Source organism: Symsagittifera roscoffensis, chromosome 4 (assembly GCF_963678635.1).
Source record: "Symsagittifera roscoffensis chromosome 4, txSymRosc1.1, whole genome shotgun sequence".
Taxonomy (NCBI): Eukaryota; Metazoa; Xenacoelomorpha; order Acoela; family Convolutidae; genus Symsagittifera; species Symsagittifera roscoffensis.
The window spans coordinates 53,402,674-53,425,003 of NC_087065.1; the positions used below are offsets into that span (position 1 = coordinate 53,402,674).

General features: G+C 33.2%; 1 protein-coding gene across 2 annotated transcripts in view; it reads right to left on the minus strand.

The window, feature by feature from the left end:
• LOC134845316 (PDZ domain-containing RING finger protein 4-like) overlaps nt 1-21,717 on the minus strand; it is a 46,757-nt gene extending 25,040 nt beyond the window's left edge. The window contains exon 1 of one of the 2 annotated variants that reach the window (XM_063862290.1): nt 19,919-21,717. In XM_063862290.1, the coding sequence (XP_063718360.1) occupies nt 19,919-20,206 (288 nt within the window). In that variant the 5' untranslated portion in view covers nt 20,207-21,717. Of the gene's footprint in view, nt 1-7,198; nt 8,337-19,918 lie in introns of those variants that run through there. The other variant, XM_063862291.1, reaches the window with a different exon arrangement.
• Nucleotides 21,718-22,330: the final 613 nt, after the last annotated feature.

Below are 22,330 nucleotides of genomic sequence, written 5' to 3' on the forward strand. Positions count from 1 at the left end.
GCACATTGCGGTGAGTCGAAAAAATAATAGTCGCTTATAAGGTGAATCTGGCTATATTTTGCCACAAATAAACTCAACATCTAGGCTTTAATTCAAAATAATAGAAAAAAAAAACACCGGCAAAGGTTGCGAAAATATCAAAACGTTTATATTTTTAATGCAAAAACAAATATAAGTACGTCTCAGAAATTGAACTAGCTAACAGATCAAAAAATTGCAACAAGAAAAACGATAGGAAAGGAAGAGTAAGATACCAGCAGCAAAAACAAGATAATCAAAAGCACCGAAGCTTTCAGGTTTATCAATTTATTATGTGCATTAAAAAAATTTAGTTGCCAAGGAGGAGATTAGTTTAGTAACTGAATTCAACTGAATGCTTTCGGCAGGTTTTACAGTCTTTAGACAAAAGCAAAAAGTGCCTTAAAGCGGCGCAGAAAATTTTTCAAAAAATACGGTCCTTGTACTATTTTAGGAGAGCTCGAAAAATATGATTGGTCAACCTAAAAAAAAGGTCGATAAAATTTTCAAAAATTTTCGAAAAACCCCCTCCCCTAAAAAATTTTGTGCTCACGCCACTGATTGGCTATTATAAGTATTACTATGATAGTCTTCTTTGATTATTGTATTTCTGCCTGACATTAGGATTTACTGCATTGCATTGTAAGTAGGGCAGTCAGGTTTCAAAATAAATAAATTCAACTTTTTCAACTTTTTTGTAAACATTTTTCTTGTGTCTCTTTACTTCGCATGTAATTTACGAGTCAAATATGATCAATAAATTGTTTTTCTTGCTCTTCGCATTTCATTATAAATGAATTTTTGATTAGTTAATATACATTTTGTTTTTAAACGTTTCAATTTTTTGTTCACGTTTTTTGATGATTTCGTAGTTTTCGGAGCACTTTTTGAATCACTGTAAAACAAAATAAACTATCTCATAAATTTTCTGATTGTTTGATCTTTTTTATCATATTGTATATCATTTTTCTTTTACCCAATTCTGAGTTTCAATTCAATACACTTACTAGATTTCCAGCAGTTTTCTCCGTTGAATAAACGCTCTTATTCCAAATTTCTTTATAAAATGATGAAGTAGTTGTACTCAAGTAAGAGACAGAATATTTGTATTCAGAGTGCTTTTTCCTAGAACAACTTCGAATTTTTAAGAAGCAAATTTTGACTGAATTTTTTCGAAAAACATTGTTGATTTAAGCTGAAATAAAAGAAAGCTAAGATATTTTTCGATATATTGTTAGGTTTTGAGATTAGCCAATTTGACCAGTTTAGGATAATTAAATTGCATTTTTGAGCTCTTAAAGCGTCAGCGGCAATTAAAAGTGTTCCAAAATGCATTGATGCAAGCTATTTGCTCTTATCAATACTCAAAATATATATCTTTGTATTTAACAAAGCATGATTATTTAAAAAAAAAAATGAAAAAGTTGATATTTTTTTTCCAAATAAATTATCAATTTTGACAACAATACTATCGATTAAAAGTACTAGTCGATTAAGGCTTCGCCCTGATACGTTTTTTTTTCTCCAGACATCTCGACTTTCAAACTAGGAATCTTTTTGACGGGTGGCAATTTGTTACTAGGGATTCTAGGGGGTGGGTGATAGTTATAAATATCTAACTTTTCTAAAGGTGCTTCGGGTGCCAACAGGTCTTAATTTTGAGATAGATACTTGGATTTGAATGAACCTAAAATTACTCAATTTTATTTTTTTGTTGCTTATGTTTTTTTCCTTTTTCGCAAAATAATTTTTTATTCTAACTGCCCTTGCTTTTTCAGATTTTTAATTTTTTTAAAAATATGTTTTTGAAGGTTCTTTACGGTATTTAGGCTATTTCAGTGCTTCAAAGATCACTGACTGAAAATAATCAACTAGTGTAAACTTGACCATTCTTAAAAAAAAACATTTATATTTATTGATAAGGTTTATCAGTGTTGATAACTCTGGATGAACAGTTTCTCTCAGTATGAACACAAAATATTAATGGTTTGGAAAAGAGACTACTTTAATTAATATAATTAATTCGACTTTCGTTTTGGAAGTAACGGAATAATTGCGCTCGGGGCGTTTTTTTTTCCGACAAACTTCAGCTTTTTAACCAGTCATTTTTGACAAATTTTTTTTATTATTCAAAAAGTATATTTGTCGTGAACTTAGATTCGAAAACTTATTTCACCTGTGATTGTTTTTTTTACAATAATATGGGGATTTAAAGATTGGCATTTTGGCCAATTTGGGACAATTAACGCGCAATATATTTCGCGGTAAAAATGCGTCAGCGGAATCTTAATCCGTCTTAGAAATCTTTCTAAAATGGTTGAAGGAAGCTGAATTGCTAAAATCTATTTGTTAGCAAAAGTGAATTCTATCAAATTGTTTTCTTTATGGAATTTGGGGGGATTATTTTTTTAAAAAGGTCGAATTAAATTTTTTTTATTACTTACACTTTAATTTTTTCGTCTTGCTACTGCTCCATAGACCTTAAAAGCAGCCGGTACATTCAGAGTTGTTACCCTGGTACGAAAAATTTTGTTCAGCTGGTTGTCTAGACAAAAACTGTTTGATAACTTTTCTAGACGGATCAAAATCTACGAAGTTAGCTAAACGATAACAACTTGCAATTTTAACTTTTCTTTGAAAAGCTTAAGATAATTGTCCCTTTATCCTATGGATTTTTGTCACATCAGCAGTATTTATAAATTTCCAAGCTCCTGAACAGTATCACCCGCTGAGCTCAAATTTCAAGCAAAACTTCAGCGGTGATTTGTTTTAGTTACAGTAGAGGCGGCCTGAAAGCTGTCAGTTTGGCCAAAATAGTATTGATAAAAAGCGCTTTTATTGAAATTTTCTTAATTCATACGTGACAAAAAACCGGCTCAAAAATTATCGAGACAAACCAGTTTTAAATCTGGCGTAACAGGGCGCTAGTCTAATGTTTTTTCAAATTTTTAAAAAATCATTAGACTGTATTATAAAAACACAGTATAATGTTTTTTTATATGAAACTATTATAAAAAATAATATTAAAAAAACTTGCTTTATAAAAAAACTATCAAAAGCACACTAGTGTACTGCAATTACAACTAATGGTTTTTTTCGTTGGAGGGGGTTGTTTTTATTTAAAAAATAAATAAAACAATAAGGTTTTATTTCTCTCTAAGTTTTTTTATTTGAATATTTCCGTTTGTAAAAGAGGCACAAATATTTCGTCAAGTTAAAAAGAGGCAAAAACTTGCATGCGTTACCCGGTTCACATTTTTCAGTAAGCACTTAACATGGCGCGCGGGGAAATGAAACGAAGAAATATAATTTTTTCATCATTTGATCAATTTTCAACGAAAAAAATATCATTGACTTCAAATGACAATCAGAACAAAAATTTTTTAAACAATTTTCGTTCTAAAACATACACTCTTGTTAACTATCATTTTTTTGTACAATTCGACTGACATCAGATGAAAATATTGATTGTAATTGTGAAACTTTTCTTTTGCCCATGTTAGCCTTAGAACTAAAAAAATGAGTTCAGTTCTTTTGAATCAAAAAGTCCAACGCCGTAAAATTATTTTTGAGGATTGTGAACCAATCGAAGATACTTTTTATTTGACATATTTATTACAAATCGGTAAAAAAATTCTTGCTAGTTAAGTATAGAAAAATAAATTATATCTACTGTTTGTTAGCCTATAATGCTATTCGTAAAAGCCGGCAAAAAAATCGGTTACGGATATTATTAACAATTCGCACCTATGGTAGTTTGTCTGAAATATCAACCCGTACAAAGAAATAATTCGACAATTGAGCATAAGCAAAAACTTGTGATATTGCTGGCTCTAATAAGTTTCGTTTGTGAAACTGAATCTTTCACTTCAAATGGTATAAAAATTGACTTATCACAATTTTCCGAAGCAAATCCTTTCACCAACACAAAACTTTAGAGACATTAGGTTGTTTTTTTTCGAAAACGTTAGTGTTGGCGTTCAATTTGTGCATGAAGCAGTTTTTAACATTAGCTTTCATTTCTTCAAAATCGAAAAAACATCAACCAAATCAAAAATTTGTTGTTGTGCTTTCTTAACAATAGGCACAGTCATTCTTAGAAAACGCATTTCGAATCATTTTCAGAATATTTAGTTTTTTGTTTTGATAGTCTTTTCGTGTGAAAGAAAAAACGGAGAAATGTTAATTGGGTTTCAGCGAATTGGGAAACTGAAATTGGCTTCAGAATTTAAGATAAAAAGCTTGAAAGAAAATTTTAATTCAATAACTAACATTAAAGCAGCATGCCAATGATATATTTGAAAAATATTTATCATTTTATGTTTTAGTCCAATCAAATCATAACAGGTTTAAATTTGTTACTATCATTTGAACTTTGGCTTATTTTTTTCTATGTTGATCTGGGTGGGAGAAACATTTGTTCTTTTCCATCTATGTACCTTATCACTAAATTTGCATGATTATTTTGAATTTTTTTCTAATTTTCTCATTTCCTTATAGAGCTGTTACATATATATATATATATATATATATATATATATATATATATATATATATATATATATGTATATATATATATAAAACAGCTCTATAAGAATATGAGAACAATAGAAAAAAATTCAAAATAGTGTTACTTTGCTTGGTGTAGTTTTTGAAACTGGAACTCGAAATTTGGAATCTCATGTCCTTCCCACTCAGTCACGGACGCTTCACGCTCACTAAATACTAGCTACAAAAAGCAGAGAGCAAGTGAATGAAATGTTTTATGCTACAGATTGTAATTAAAGCAAGCGTTCCATCAATTGAACTTTTTAAATTGTGAGTTGGAAAGAAAAAATGAAATTTTAGTGATTCACGACGCTCGCTAGCTTAATAGTTACAAAAACTAGCGAATAGTTTGAATCGATTTTTTTACGAAGGTTCAAAACCAAAACATGTTTTATTTGTATATTTTTTTTAAATGCAAAAAACGCGTTCGTTCTAAAAATTAAATATTCCGAGAATTTTTTGTTTGTATTTTCGGAACAATCTTTAAAACTATAAATAAAAAAAGAAATGCTTCCATTGAGTCAATATGAAGTTGATCTGTAATTTGAGGAGATTTTCTTATTGAATTTCCTCACAATCCGACTGACTTTTTTAATGTTAAACCCACACAAATTTGTGGCACTAATCTAAAAACAAAAATTCAAGATACTTTTGAAATTAAATCTTCACAAGATGTCAATTTCATCAATTGGGAAACAAAACTTGAAACAAAACTTTTAACGGAAGATAAAAACGTTTCGGACTGTTCATGATTTTATTAAGTAATAAAATTAATTTTTGATAGTTAACATAACAAAGTGACAGTTTTATTCAAAAAAAAATAATTGCGTCAATTATGATGGAAGCAACGGAATGGTTTTTTAAAGTCACGAAATATTGAAATATCGAAAACCTAAGAATCAATCGTAATTGCAACGAAACTCCGATTGATTGTTAGCTGGAAATTTATATTACCTAAACACCACAATCCAACGCAGGAAATAGGACAATAGGCAATGTTTTCCGGCTAAAATTTGAACTATCTGGAATTATTTGTGCTTGTTAGGAGAACCACAAAAAACGTTTTTACGGAGGGATATAGAATGCTTCTAGCAAAGAAACCTTAGTAGAAAAAGGTTGCTCGCAATAATTTGACTATTTTTCAAGATCGAGGGAACAGCTTTTGATAACTGGTCCTTGATAATTTTAAAAATTGATAGAATTTTGAGAAAACGTAAATTTTTAAGTGTTTTTCTGGTTTATGTAGAAAAAAATACCACTTCACACTTTATCAAATGAGCAAAGTGGTATTTTTATCGTCTGTTAACATGTTATTAATATAAACAGGCTAGCCTAAAGTCAACGCGAAACGATTTCTGAAGTTAATCCGTCACTTTTGTATCAATTGTTGTCCAAAATAGATCAAATTAGCGATTTGCAACACAATAGCAAATTTACAAAAAAAATACACAAACAACAAATTCAAAGGGAAAAAAACACACCGAGAGTAAATATTCTATCAATTTTTTGAAAGTTGAAACATAAAAGCTCGCACGAATTTGATTTGGCAAAACATTGCTCGCTGATGCTTCAACGCTAATGTCTAATTGAAAAACATTAATCATAGTTCTCATAAAAGGTCACATTGAGTCAAAATTACCAATTTCAAACCCCAAAATCAACAAAAAAATTTAAGGGTATATTGAATAATTAATTTTTAAACATGAATTTCACTTAAGGGAAAAAACTTGTTCAAGAAAAGTTTTCTCTTGGTTAACATTCAATAAATGGTTGAAGAATAATTACGTCGAGCAGAATAATCCACTTTTTAATGAATTGCTTGCGTTTGAAAATCTAGCGCCGGAACTTGAGAAGCAACTAGGACTGTATTTTGAAAAAATACCAAATTAATGTTTATTTTTTGTTGCTGCAATTCTACTGGCTGCAATATAGTTTCACAACCGGCAAAAAACTGAAGTAGTTTGAGCAAAATAATAGATATCTTGATTGCTTGTTCAACTGAGTCAAATCATTTTAGAGGCTCCTTTCAGGGACTCAACCTCCTGTCGACCCACAAGGTCCCACTTTGTAGTTTAATGAGATATCTATTTTTGGCTGACTAACCCCAAAAGTTTTCTCAAGGCATCTTTGGTGCCAATATGTACTAACTTTGAGGGGGAGCGCGCGCCGAAAAAAAAAGGATTTTTTAGTTAAAATTTTTCAAAAAAAGCCCAAAAATTTCTTTTTTTGTTTTTTTTACTTCAGAAAAAAGCCTACGGCACGGAAATTTTATGGTCTTTATAAGGATTTGAGAGAGCTTCGGCAATCAATTTTGACTTCAAATCAATCAACAAAATTTCCAAATTTTTTTAAAAAGTTGCCCAACTCCTCGAGAAAATCCTAACTCCGCCCCTGACAGCAGTAGGTCATCGGTTGTTATTTTGAAGTTTTTCAAGAATGTTGCGAGAGTCATTCAAAGAATATCTATAACTTTAATCTTAAAATTTCTTGCAAGATGAATGAACCCATTCAAAGTTCTTGCAAGAGAAGCATCATATTGCACGATAACCCTCATATGTAAGAATTCAGCAAAATAAACATCCTTTATCTGCAAGAAAAAGGCTTCTAAGTGCAAACCAATTAAAATTTTTACCTTGACCATATTGTGAATGGTTCTTATTCTGATGGACCCTGTAACACTCTGCATCGTGAAATAATATAACCCAGAATTAAGACAGCAGAATCGACTTTAAGTAAAGTTGAAAAAATCAACAGCTCTTAGTGGCTTTTAGGAATATCCGAGTTTTTTTACGACGTAAATGTGAATTATTTAGTTAAGTTCACGCGCTTAGTTATCCGCCCTTTTCACAGCGGGATTGTGTGTTTCGAGGATAAAATTACAGCTCGTACAGGGAAATTTTGACATAGCCAATTAGTTATACAGTTGTTGATTACTTTTTTCGACATTTTAGATGTCACGGGTGCTAAGTTAGGTTAGTAAGAAAGTAACAAAATGATAACAAGAGATTTCGAATTTAAACAATCACGATTTTTTTGCTGTAATTACATTTGCAAAGCCGATCATTTTTTTTCAAATGCGATTGCAGAGCTATGAGAGGGGAATGCTTATTTGTAAGCTTCGAGGCGGTTGGGCAAGGATTTAAACCAAATTAGGGATTAAGGATTATGATTAGGTATTTGGTATTTCCCTCTAATAATGTCACAAAAACATTGAACAAAATCCCATTGGGGGGATTTTTTTTTGTCTGAGCGGTAAATACAGGTAGATAATTAATGGAACATACTATAATGCAGAAGAGAAAAGTACTTGTGTAAAGTACAAGCCACTTGAACTAGATTTATTCGGAGGCTTGAAGGGAAATATTGCTTTTTTAACATTCGCTTTTCTCCTTTTCACCTCAGGAAATAAATATTAATCAAATATCAAATACAGGTAAACATGGAAACAATTTCTTTTTGTCAGTTGTAGACGGTTGTATACATAGAATTAAGTCGCGTTGAAACATTTTGAAAAGCGCAAGCAGTTTTTTGAAAGGCAATTAGGATGTTATAGAGAATAAATTATAAGCTGACAAATGTCAAAATTTGAGTTTGTTCAACCTTAACTTCTCTCAACGACCATAAAAATAAACGAGCCGTCCCAGAAAACTAGCAAGGTGTCGATAAAATTGAGGCAAACAGAGATAAGCTTCAAAAATAAGCTGAATTATGCTAATAATTGAAAATTTTCAACCACGTTTTTGACTATTATAACGTTCATTCATTTTCGTGCAATTCGGTCATTTGCACTAATTGATTTAAGTTTAGGAAGAAAAAGCAGCAGCTGAAAAATATTTAAACCCGGAATCGCAAGTGGAATTGAAAAAAAAGTTTTAAGAACTGATACCGATTTTGAAAGAACTTGTAGGCTAATAAAAACAACGAAACAGAAGAGAAAAAAAGAAAGGCAGCAAACCATAAAATAAATTTCACTTGAATGGGCAAAGCAAAAATTATATTCAAAAAGTTCAATGTTCGACAAAGTGTGGCTTGAAACTGATGAAAATTGACTAGAAATGGAAGATTAATTAAGTTAGACAAAGTTAGTTCAATCTAATTTCCTGCATTGGTTTCAAAAACGGGTTTTTAAGGTTCCGTTTTACACCTCTGACACGTGGGCTTAATCGCGTGCAAGGCGAAGGCCAGAAGATGTCTCGAAATTGTAGCTGAAAAATAGGCGGGCGGACAATTTAATTATCCTGCGAGACATTTTTCTGGTTTTCAATTCGGTAAAATTGCATTGTGAAAGGCAGAGACAAAGACGGAATTTGAGAGTTAGCGGATCAAAAAGTAATTAGAGAAGCCGTCAAATTCCGTTTTATGATACTCTCGCAAACGTGGCCCGGGGGGAGTGGGCGAGGGGCAAGAATTGACAAGCGGGTTCTAAGTGGGACTAGAAGGGACGGGTTAATGGGCGCGTAGCATAGTCTCCCGCAGAATGGGTTCCAGGGGGACATTAAATGAATAGGGCGGTACAATAGCCGGCGTGATAAAATAATTCAATCAACCGGTTTCGTTTCACTTTGATATAACTTCGCTTCAAATTTTGCCCATGGATTTTTTTTATAACTGTAAGCAATTTCATCGCTTTAATTTCTCAATGGAATTTAGGACGGTCCCTTAGATTGATTGAGATATTAGAAGGAATTTAATGGAAGTTTTTATGAAATGAAGAAGAAAAATCTGGAGTTGAAAAAATCAATTGAAAATGAGATAATTCTCAGGTCGAATTCTTTCGGTCGACTACGACGATGAACGCAGACAGAGCAAAATTGAATAGCTTCTGCTTCAGAGAAATGCTCATATATGGATTTGACTTTAATTACCCAGTCGGCGATGGTATTAGAGGGCTTTTTGTGAAATAATTGAAAATTTCAGATCGATTTCAAGACAGACACTAGCCACATGTGTTCTTTCCTCGTATTGAATTAAAATTAACCCGGAAAAGTAAAATAAATGAGGCTGAAAAAATAAGAATTAAATATCGAAAATGGCTCGGAGCAGATTCGAAGCAGGAATAATGGAAAAGATGCTTCAAATATCTTGAATGGAGAATACTTAAAGCGTGATACCATTTTCTTCTCTTATGCGTGGTAAAAAGCCGATTGTTTTTTGTTCAGACCATTATGAAAGGCCGAAAAATTCAAGACTGAGATCAAAAATTTTAATTAATTTGAACGTTTGAATCTTTTTTTATATTACAAATTTTCTTCAATTGCAACAAATGTTTTGGAGAATGAACAAGTTTTGTTAAAAACCTCGGATGTCCGTAATAATAACAGACAAAAAAAAACGATTTCTGCTTGGTTTCAATTCAAAAGAATTTATACTGAAGATTCGGCTGAAAATTTGTGAGCATATTGAAAAATGTAAGGATAATGTTATCTGCATTCTTGCTTTTCATCTCACCCAACCCCCGCCTAACCATTTTTGAATTTGCTTTTATTCCAATTGTTTTTCTCCTTTTCACCCTGTCCTCGAATACCATCAAACATTTCAATTTGGCTGCAAAATGCTGTTTAATTTCCTTGTGTACCCACACAAAAAGTCATAAAAGGTCTATTTTCCCATCAAAGAATGGTTTAAATATAATTCAATCGACTAATCATTAGCCGTTCAGGAAAAAAAGACTGCTGTTTTTCTCCGCTGTTTTTGGATTAAATATGAAGGAAATGTGTGAAAACGGATATGAGCACATTAAAGTCTCAGTGAAATCTGCGCCGTTAAGCGATCGATCGATCAAACATCAAACAAGTTAATTTTTGATTGATTGACTGAAAAAAATTTAAATGGCGTAACTTTAAAATAAACAATTTCAGATTATATCTCGTTTTAAACTAAAAGGGAGAAGTTTTATCTGTTTAACTATATAATTTTCATTTTAAAAAGGAACAATAGCAACTTTTTAAGTTGACAAAACGACATTTCAAATATACAAAATTTCCATTAGAGCTAAATAAAAATGAGATTAAAAGATTTTCCAGGTCAAAAAAGTTAAGATGCTGCGTTTGAAGATGACAGACAATTTTAGGGTTGTTATAGCCTCCAAAGCCACCATGTGAAAAATGACAGGTTATCAATCATCTAAAATAATGGAAGCATGTCTCATTTTGTACCATATCGATTCATGTAGATACCTTAATATATTTAAGCGTGTGTTTTTACACTGACACCAGTACCATTTTCACTGTTGATTCAGGATCGATTTGTATTGAAAAAACACAACTAGCTATTTGACAACTGAGCAACGAATATAAGACGGTTTTCACCAGGATTGCTTAAGATACAGTACTCAAATTTTGCTATTTGGAAAACTAAACTATAAACAAAAATCCCAAAAATAAAAAAAGAATTGTAATCTCGTCTCATTTTTTTAAACAATTTAACCAAAATTCGACAAAGATGAAATTTTGTACAGAAAGCTTTCGTAAGCATCACAAAGAGTTCGAATTTTCAAAAAAAAGCAATCTCGTCTATCCGATTGCGTAAAAATAACACAAAACCCAATGATTTTTCTGTATTCGATATAAAATAACAGATATAATTCAAAGCTTACAGGCAGTGTAGAAATTGAACGTTTTTGGACAAAGACAATAGTTATTAATATTGCACAAAGCCATGAATTAAGAGAACTTAAATGGTTCCAACTTAGTTTACCGTATGTTACTTGGCTTGAGTCTTTCTCCATTTGGTTGAGAGAAAATGTTTTGTAATTTTGATGTGCAATAAATTACCTTGGCGAAAATGTGCGCTTTTAATTATAAATCATCATGAAAGAAAAGTACCTTTTTTAAAAACACTTTTTGAGTGCTGGATATAACAGAAAACGGTGTGAATCAATTTATTTGTTCTCTCATGAAAAAATTTGGCTGTTGGCAGAACGAGCCCACCTTTGATAAAAAAAAACTATTTTTTTATTTTGTAGAAAATGGTGAAGAAATAAGTACTTCATTTTGATATATCATACAACCGAGTCTAAGAATTATTAGTCTTCACCTGATTTTGCGTGGGAAAAAAACAAAGATAGTTGGTTACTGCGCTATGTTCCGACCATGGTCTTTTGGGGAAAAAAAAGCAGATTGGAAAACATTTCTTGTCATTTTTTCAAAAAAAAAGCCAAGAAAAAATACAAAAACATAAAATGGCGTTTAAAAAGCAATTTCACTTGAGTAAAATTATTATTAGCTACAAAAAATAGTGCAAAATGTCTGAAATAACTATAAATTAGCCTGTTCGATTGCTTGATTGGCTCGAAATTAGACCGAAAATCAAAAATTTCAAACAAGTTTTTTCGACACTGAGAAAATGTTTTTCAAAATTTTCAACGTAAGAATCTTGACTGAACGGGCCTAAATATGATCTATCTCTCAAATTGTTCTGATGATTACTTGTGGTTCCTGATTTTGCATGAAAAAAACGCTAAAATACGCCCGACTACAAAATTATTCCCGCATGTTTCAAATGGTCTGAACAAAAAAGAAAAAGTTTAAAACACAACCAATTACACAATTCCTCCCCATTTTTTAAATATTAGGAACCAAAACCCCCCAAATTAAACGTTGTTTTCCAGTGTTTCGAAAAAAAATAACGAAAAAGAAACATTAATAAATGCCGAAATATTTATGAAATGTTTCATTTAAAAAATAGTTCTTAAATTTTTTGCCAAAGTCACAGATTGTTCCGGATGTCTCTTTTTTTTATTAGCAAACATCTTAACTTGAACGGATGCAATCAGCGATTGCCATGTTGTTTTATTCGCAAACTGAGAAAATTGAAATATGATCGAAAAATATTTGAAATTTGAATCACAAAGAAAATAATTAAAACTAAGAGGTTCCAATTTCTACTTTTGTCTCTAATTTTTGTGTGCAGAAAATCCATCCGGTTTCAAATGAATTTCAAGTTCCTTTTGGGAAACAATTAAGGAACAAAATAAGGTTTCACAAATAACAGAGTAGCCAGTTTCTCTGCAAGTTGTGGCAAAAGAGTTATTTTGATTGTGAAAAAAAACGAAAAAATATTTTCACAGATTTCTATTAGTTTTCACCGTCTTTTGCGTGAGGGTAGCGACTTAACAGTAGTTTATAAAAAAAGGAGGAACCAGCCCAGAAATTTTGGAAGGTATTCAATGTTTTAATTTGATAATTTGGTACACACCATCTGACAGTTTTTTTTGGTATTTGCTTTATCTATATATTTTTTTCGTAGAACTCCAATTTTTTGACTAATTGATTTTAAAAAGCTAATTTGTAGTTGAAGTTTGTTTCCTTATCATTCAAATTGTTTGGACGAATACCGTTTAGAAAAAAATCAGATAAGACATCGCAAATCACAAAACAAAAGGTATCAAAGCCATGAAAGACTCTATAGGCTATAGCAACCTCAAGCAAAAAAACAGGCTTTTGAAAAGAAAACACTCGAACGAATTGTTTGGAATAATTGCTCGTTTATGCATAACACATAATCTCGAAACCCAATTCAAAAAAAAATTCGATTTTAGCAATATGAAGCCGACATTTTTTTGATAATGTTTTATCAGCTCAATTTCTGTATCTTCTTTTACGGATTGATATCAAAATTTTTCCAAAAATTTGATATATAGCGGAAAACCACAAAACAGCTGTTATTGTAGGTCATTGAAAAAGCAAAACTGTTTTTTGAACATTTCACTCTCTAGGCAAAATAGCGATCTATAAATCTTCTCTGAAGAAAAAAGTTGTAAACACGACCGGTTTGCTAAATATTTTTTGAATCATGAAAATTTACGCTGTAAAATCAGTTTTTTGACAATAACTACAAAATTCTACTAAACCAAATTCATTTTCTCACAACAAGTTACTCAATTAAAGCAACACTTCAACTGAACATCTTTTTAGGTGGATTAACCCAAAAACAAACTTTACAATTTCTGGATCTAATCAACTCAATGATTTAAAGCAGTGCATCATCGATAAACTAGAATTTCCTCAACATCAATTCAGATTAGTAGCAGAAAAAATACTTTTGCAAATTGAAACGACTGAGATGCAAAAAGTATGGCGTAAGAATTGAAGTTCAAATTCATAATAAAAAGGGGCAGAGAGCCATTCAGCCGATTTCAAATACAGAATATTCAGCCACAAAATCAGGCAATTCAGAAAGCCAATTCGGGCAATTTAGATTAGAGAGACTAGATAAAGGGAAAAATTAAAATTTTTCTGGTTTGAATAGAGCCAAACGGTTTTCAACACTTTGACAAAAGAATTGTGGAACAAAAAATAACAAATTTCAAAGATCAAAACAAACTTGCTATACATAAAGTTGTACGATAGATGTACATTAAAAGTAAAATATTTTAAACCGTTCTTCGAATGGTCTCGATTGTAATTTTTTGCCTTTTGCACAATTTTCTTGTTTTGCTAATCTTTGAAACGTGTGATAAACTTGAGGAGGGGTGGATGCTTTGTCGGCTCCTCCTCCGAGCGCCCGATGGAAAACTTTCCAACCGGCAACTATTTACTCGACTTGCACCAATATAGGTGTCATGGAAATAATCGGATAGACTCTTAAGCTTTTCTGAAGGATCCTTTTTTATAGCGCCTCACATGAGAACGTTACATCGTCAACAGGAACGAATGCCAAGCAAATCATTTTTTTGGCAATACTGCCTGGCCCACGTGGAAAAAACAAAATTGTGAATCTGTATCAGGCTACATTTTCCTAATGGCGTTACAAACAACGACTTTGAAACCGATGACTAATTTTTCCAAACTGTTCAAGTAAGCCTAAATTGTTTCCTTATGTGCCTTGAGTCCTGTTGGGCATTAGAGCGTAGATCAAGCATATAATGTGTTTTCGGTCACGCCAAGAATGGTTTAAAATTTCCTAGAATACTGAAAACATGCCACTGAAAACGTTCCATAGCGATGACAGATTTCGGACTGAGAAAGAAAATTGTGCGCAGATAATGTTGCAAATAGCAAAGTTTGATGATCCATCTTACCAAAATCAAAATATAGGAATGTATCACCGATGTGTGTGAGTTTGAGAGGTTCAGGAATTTCGTCAACGCACTCAAAAAAATTTTGGTTTTGGCATTGGTTATAAAGCTTCCTGCCTGATTGGAATTAAATTTCGAAGAGATGTTGAGTAACTCATAATTGTCGGCGCTGCAAAAGAAGACAAGTCAATGTGGGCGTTGAAGACAATATGTGACAATCTGTCGGGGAACGTTGCCAGTTTTTGTGGCTATTCTCGAACTTCGATAGAAAACTTTCTAGTTTAAATTTTTGAGGTGCTCGGTAAATGAGGTTTCTCGGTTTTCAAACTGACTTCTTACTGTTTGTTCAAATAACCCACTGCTCTGCAATTTCCGAATGTACTTAGCCATTTGTTCAGACTGTTCTTAACTTGGTTTTTTACACTGTCTATAACCGTCAAGACAAAGATGCTTTTTTCCGCGTTCAGATAATATGAGTTCAAATTTATACGTCATATTTTGCTAAAAGTGAATGAGAATAATTCGGATACCAATCAGTCAATTGTTCAAGCTAGTTACTAATGAAAATTATTAAATGTTAATTGTGTATATAGACCAACTAATTGCAAAATGTAAGCGTTAAATGGGTTACTGGTTTCTGGTTGAACAATATTTCAATAGCATTTAGTTTATCTTCTGAAGAAGTTTAGGTTGTAATTTAGTTCCAAGCAAGTACCCAAAATACCCTGATAGGCGGTTGCACCGTCTGACGCCTAAGGCATGATAAGATTATCAGCGTAAATGTAGGCCAGTACGTGGTAGGGGTGGTCAACCTTTTAATTGATATACTTTTGACCGCCTGTAAAATTCTCAGTTTTGGATCTACTTTCATGTAAATAGTTTACTTTTTAGGTATAGCAAAGTTTTTTGTTGTGTTCAATTTCTAGTCAGCCACTATTTTATATGGAAATGAAATTATTTAGAATTACAATAGAAGCATAATTATTTGTTTAAATTTGTATTACGCTTAGGCACTTTTGGTTCTGTTAATTTTATTTGTTTGATGTGCATTTGAAAAGAGTAATTTATGAGTCATCTAATTAAAATTTTGATTTTTTGCACGCACGTTTCAAACCTATAAAACTTTCTGAACGGTTTCTGGCGGATTGGTCTCACTTATTTTGACTGAATTGTCTGAATTTGAATTTGGCTGAATCGTCTGTTACTGAATTGTTTGAATATGTTAACAAGAAAGTAGCGAAATCTTTGACGTCCAGTAGTAATATGGATAAACATGACCAAAAAATATATATATATATAAATTGATTTTTTTTCCACAAAAACACACTTGATTAAAGTGCAAAGGCTGGCTTAGGTGGTCATAAACGCTCATCAAAACTACTGTTTTTAAGGGCTGCATCCTTAGAATTCTATAGAGAAAACGCTTGCAAAACAAACTTTGAAAGTTTTTTTAAAAGTCTTTCTTTGCTAGGGCTTTTAGTTTCATCAAGGAAGTCTGGTGATGACACCAGACTTAGTTTCATTAAGGAAATCTGGTTATGATTTTTCCCGCAAAGAGTTCTGGTTTTACAAAGTTGACAAATCATGTTAGCGTTATCTTCAAAAGAAACATAACCACTTTTTTTAATACATCAATACATTGGTTTACTATTAGTTTATCAGTAAAAAACTTGATTTTCAAAACAACCATGAAACAATTGGTAATATATATATTTTTTCTACATAACTATAAAACAAAGCGACCTCAAAATTAGCCAAATGATGGAAGTCTATGGAGTTTAACTAAAAAATACATTGCTTCTTACATTTTCGAGGTCAATAATTTTGTTTTCACTTTTTTTTTATTAATATTGAACACAATAAAACAATTTTTTGATAGCCATAATTAGTTTGCGATAACTTGGATTCAATTTAAAGCCCATTCTCGGGCCTTCTACCTTCAAATCTTCAAGGGCTGGAACAACGCTGCCCTAAAACTGAATACCAGCAAATTTAACACCGTACATTTTAATACTTAACTATTTCTCTAAGAAACGGTTTAAATCCACAACAAAATGAATCTTATTTTTTAAGTTAACAACAAATTTATTGCTGTATGAAATTCTTATCCTAAATCCTGTCACACCAAAATTCATCTTGCAGTTAATGCACGCATCACATTGAAAATTTGGTATATCTCAGTTTTACATGCTGAATTGAGGCTTCTCAAAAAACTCAAGACTCTTATCGACAAGTTCGTAACTTATTTTCAATTAGATAATTCAGTAAACCAACATGATTATTGAAGAATATTGCTTGTGCTAATTTATAATAAATCTGACACATATAAAAATCCGTCATTTTATGCTTTAATCAAGTGATAAAAAACGCATACATCAAACACAATTATGATTGAGTCTTCTGTCGGATTCACAGTTTCATCTAAAAACAAACTATTTCTTATAACGTCCGGCCACGAGTTTTATTTCAAGCAAAAAAAATAAGTTTACCGAAAACTGGATTAGCTCAAAAACCTAAAAAAATAAATATCGAGCATCTGCCATTATAGAAAATTACGAATTGATCGAGAAGTGGAGAGCACAACATGACATTTCAGCGGGAAAACTAAATGCCCGAAATGTCATCAATTATTTAAATGATCTGATCGAGAGATTTACACCGACTATCGCAGTTGCCAGTGCAGTTTGGCAAGTAACGAATGATTTGGCCACTCATTTTGCCCTCACAACTGAAGACAAAATAAAAGTTCCATTGGCTAACCAGAAAGGTGATTTTTCAGAACAAAAAAATTCGCTCGTGATCATTTGATCCACTGTCATACCGGATAAATTTTCCCAAAATTTTGGGGATCTCGAACTCTGTGCGCACATGAAAGCAGCTGTGTGAAAATATGCCACCTATCCAGTTGTGTAAAATTGAGAGATCCCTGAAACGTTGGGAAAATTTATCCGGTATGACAGTGAATCAAATGATCACGAGCGAATCAATTTATGCGGTGATTCCAAAAAGCTGGGAGTTTTGGAAAAATCACTTTTCTGGTTAGCCAATGGAACTTTTAAAATTACTCGAAAAATGTTCTATCAGCAACAAAAAGTAGGGAGTGAAAGTGTATGTTAGTTGATTCGACTGGGAACCTTGAATGCTGTCAAATTTTGTATATTTTAAAGTTGCTCGTGTAAAATATATGCCTTTAAAAGGTCTCACTGTTGAAACCCACATCATTTTTTTCTACTTAAAAGCATTGTTGTCCAGAAACTTTAAAAACACAAATTCGTTTTTGTTTTTAGTTTCCAAACTCAGTAATAAACCTGCTGGCTAATAACAACCCGCGCCGAGGTTCTCAATTCATGTTTTAACTTCCGACTTCCAAAATGAATAGTGCGGATTGGAGACGGAGGTTTGGGTCGAGCTTAACTTCGAAAGATACCGCCAAAGGTATCTGGAACCTGTATCATGGTCAAAACATGTCCAAATATAGTCCAGCACGGTCGAAACAAAACACGAAAGCGGTCGAAACATTTCACGCGTCCCGCGGTAATACAAATCCAAAAACGAGAATTTCTGTCAAAAACCACCAAATTTTTAACGTTTTCAACTGGAATTGAAAACCAGAGTCTCATTTTTTAAGGGTTCAAACGTTCATCTTTACACAGCATTTAAATTGCGAATAACGCTAATAACTTCATTTTGAAAGAAAATCATCCTGATATGGTGCCCGAAAAGCATAGATTATAATATCCATTTTTGGATAACTCGTGTTAAATAGAAAGTCGAAACATACTCGATTTTGGTCGGGATGGTCGAAACAAATTTCAATTGTGTCGAGCAAAGTCGAGCACTGCTTCCTTCAGCTGAGACGTACAAAACATATCTTGTCGAGCACATTTTCAATTGGGTCGAGCAAAGTCGAGTACTGCTTCCTTCAGTTGAAACGTACAAAACATATCTTGTCGACCACATTTTCAAGTGGGTCGAGCAAAGTCGAGCACTGCTTCCTTCAGCTGAGATGTACAAAACATATCTTGTCGAGCACATGTTCAATTGGGTCGAGCAAAGTCGAGCACTGCTTCCTTCAGTTGAAACGTACAAAACATATCTTGTCGAGCACATTTTCAATTGGGTCGAGCAAAGTCGAGTACTGCTTCCTTCAGTTGAAACGTACAAAACATATCTTGTCGACCACATTTTCAAGTGGGTCGAGCAAAGTCGAGCACTGCTTCCTTCAGCTGAGACGTACAAAACATATCTTGTCGAGCACATGTTCAATTGGGTCGAGCAAAGTCGAGCACTGCTTCCTTCAGTTGAAACGTACAAAACATATCTTGTCGAGCACATTTTCAATTGGGTCGAGCAAAGTCGAGTACTGCTTCCTTCAGTTGAAACGTACAAAACATATCTTGTCGACCACATTTTCAAGTGGGTCGAGCAAAATCGAGCACTGCTTCCTTCAGCTGAGACGTACAAAACATATCTTGTCGAGCACATGTTCAATTGGGTCGAGCAAAGTCGAGCACTGCTTCCTTCAGTTGAAACGTACAAAACATATCTTTTTGAGCACATTTTTTTCAGTCGAGAAAGTCGGAACATATCCGATATCGGTCGAGACCAGGGGCGGATCTAAAATTTTCTCGAGGGGGGCGGATTTTCAAAAAATTTTCGAAAATTTTGACGACTTTTTTTTTAGGTCGACCAAATTGATTTTACGAGCTCTCCTAAAGCAGTAAACAGATGCTGTTTTGGCCAAATTTTGTGCGCCGCAGGCAAATTGTTGAAAAACAGGTCAAAGAAGCCGTTTTTGGGCACTTTTTGGAAAATGTTGACAAAAAATTGCATTTTTTTGGCGCGCGCTCACCCTCAAAAATTGTATAAATTGGCGCCTTTAGAAAAATTTTAGGGTCGTTCGACCAAAAACGGATTTCTTAAGAAGTACCAAAGGGGGACATTTTGGATTGGCAGGGGGTCGAATGGCTGAGGGAGAAGGGCGTCCGCCCCCCCCCCCCCCTACCTAAATCCGCCCCTGGTCGAGACAGTCGAATTGTACCCAGTTTCGATCGATACAGTCGAAACGTACCGAGTTTCCGTCGAGGCAGTGGAAAAAAAAAGTGAGCACTTCGACCCGGGAACCTGTAGCTCAAAATGTTATTCATAGTCTCAGAGATGATTCGATCGCTATTTTTGTCCACAAGATGACAATTCCTTGACCACTGTACTAAAACTAAAATTAACACAGGGTACAACGATTTAAGTGTCCTCCGACATTCCTTCTTTTCAGATAAAGGGGAAGTTAGGCAATCCGACAAATTGTTGATTTAGAAAGAAAAAATGAATTCTGACCTCGTTGATGAACATGGCAGTGTCGATATTCTCCAGCTGTTTTTGCTCGAGTTGTTCATGCAAATCTGCAATCTGCAACATCATCGACCTCTCGCGACGGTAGTAAGTCACCACCTCATTACGTAACTCCGACTCAAGCGCCTCCACACGGATCCGCATCGTCTCCATCGCATTACGTAATGCCTCCACACAGTTGTGTGGACTTGAGTTGAAAGCCGGCAAGCAGCAATTCGGACAAAAGTCTTCATTGAACTTCGAAAAACGATCGGACTTCTTTTTCTGCGCCATGACCGGAAGTTCCCAAGAAAAAGTAAATTTATTGACTCTTGAGAATTGAATTGACCTTTTAACAAATAATGGCTAATTTTAACGATACAGTAAAATGTTTCAAACTATAAGAACAGTTTAGTTTTATCAATTTTGATTTACAACACTATTAAATCTAATTTTCTTTGCAATAAGTCATTTTACCGGGCCACCTGATGACATTTTAGGTTAAACTTCATCGTAATTATAAACTTTTCTGATTTTATAACTCGTAAATTTTAATGATGATCAGGATCATAATACAATTTATCAACCGAGAAAATAAATATCAAAATCAGCCGATCAAATTTTTGCAGAGGCAGTTAAAATAATATATGAAGCATATCAAAAGACGTTCAGTTTGAGTTCAAGGGTTGTACCAGTTTAATATTTTGAATTAAAGAGAAATTTGATTGAGAATAATTGATTCCCATCAATTTCAATTTTGACAGACTGATAGTAACAAATTTACATGAGAAATTCGATGATGGCAATTACCAAATCCTCTAGAAGTTAAAGTAAATCTTCAAATGGCAAATTTGATGGGGAGTTTTCAGCTAGGGTAAAATAAGTGGAGTCTGGCTATCACAATATGGGGTGGGGCAAATTTGATTATATAATATTGCAATTTCAAACCAATGATATCAATAATTTATAAAATGTTGACTGAATGCGTTTGTCAATCGTCTCTGGCTAATAGCTGGTTATGGACTATACTCTTATCAATTATTCAAACTCAGGGCTAAATGGTAGCGGAAACTCTTTTGTAAAAAAATTGAGAATGTTATCAAATTGGCTAATTTTGGAAATTTTAATATCGTTGGCGAATTAAATTAAACAACTCGATCTGTAAAGTGTTGGAATATTGAAGGACTAGAATTAATTTGAGAACTACTTCGGCTAAAAATGACACCTTTTGAGAATTTTATTGTTGCTTCAATTAACTTTTCCCTGAAAAGACGCCGCTGTTTAAACTAAAGAATGAAAAAATTTCACACTCGCGCTGAAGTGTCAATTTGTTTAATAATCTCGAAATTTATATTTTCCGAATATTGTCCGACTCTAGCTGGGAAAAGTGGTGGACTGGTATTAATGGAAAACAGACCTGGTTATTTAGCTAATCCACTTTTCAAAGTGAAGGTCCTTTCATCGGATTTAGGAGAAAATGACGGGGCTCCTAAAATTGTCTGTTCCCTTTTCATAGGTTGATGAATACTATTAGCACTTCAAAGGAAGCTCTCACAAATTAAATTATTAAAAGAATTCGTTATAATTGAAAACACCGACCACTAAAGCTAGGTGCAGAAAATCAAACATTAAGTGATAAAATGGCTTTATTTTGGAATATTTTGGCTGAACTTGCGAATAATTGGCAAGGAGCGAATTGGGCTTAATGTATTTTCAGGGATTTAGATAAGCTTACATATATTATGATCGGTACTTTTCGAAATAACTCAGCAATTTTGTTTCAAACACTTTAAGTCTACCGGGGACCCATGACGAAAAGCTTCTAAGCTTCTTTTGAATCCATGTCTTAGTTTTGGTAGACTTAAACTTTTAACAACCTTTTCCAAATCAAAACAATGCTTGAGTCTTTGGACAAACATATAAAGTTACTCATATTCGTTCCCTATAAGCTGGTCCTACTTAAAACAGCCGCGGGTTCCAAATCTCCGACGAATTCCGGCGTTTTTTCCCGCTAGATTGTTTCCCGCTTGACTGTTTTGACTGAACACCAAAGGGAGCGCCGCCAATTTACTGAGGCAAATGGAAAATGTTAAATTTTTCCAGAGGCAAGAAACGGCTGCTTCTGGATTTCGTTTCCTGTCAACATGCCTTCAAGACGCTCGCATAATTTCTGACTTTATGGCTGAGCCGGATTAAATATGCCTCCAAACTCCTCAAGCTTCATGAAGTATGACCGAATTCTGAGCAAGCCGAATTTATGAAGAACTACATTAGATCATCTTAAAAAACTTTAATTCATTTTAATTCTTCATTTTATAGAAACCAAAACTATCTAAATTTTTTGAAACGATAAATTGCGCTGGTGTTGCAGGAATTCTGTGTATAAAAAGGGATTTTCGGCTAAGAGAAAAAGCCTTC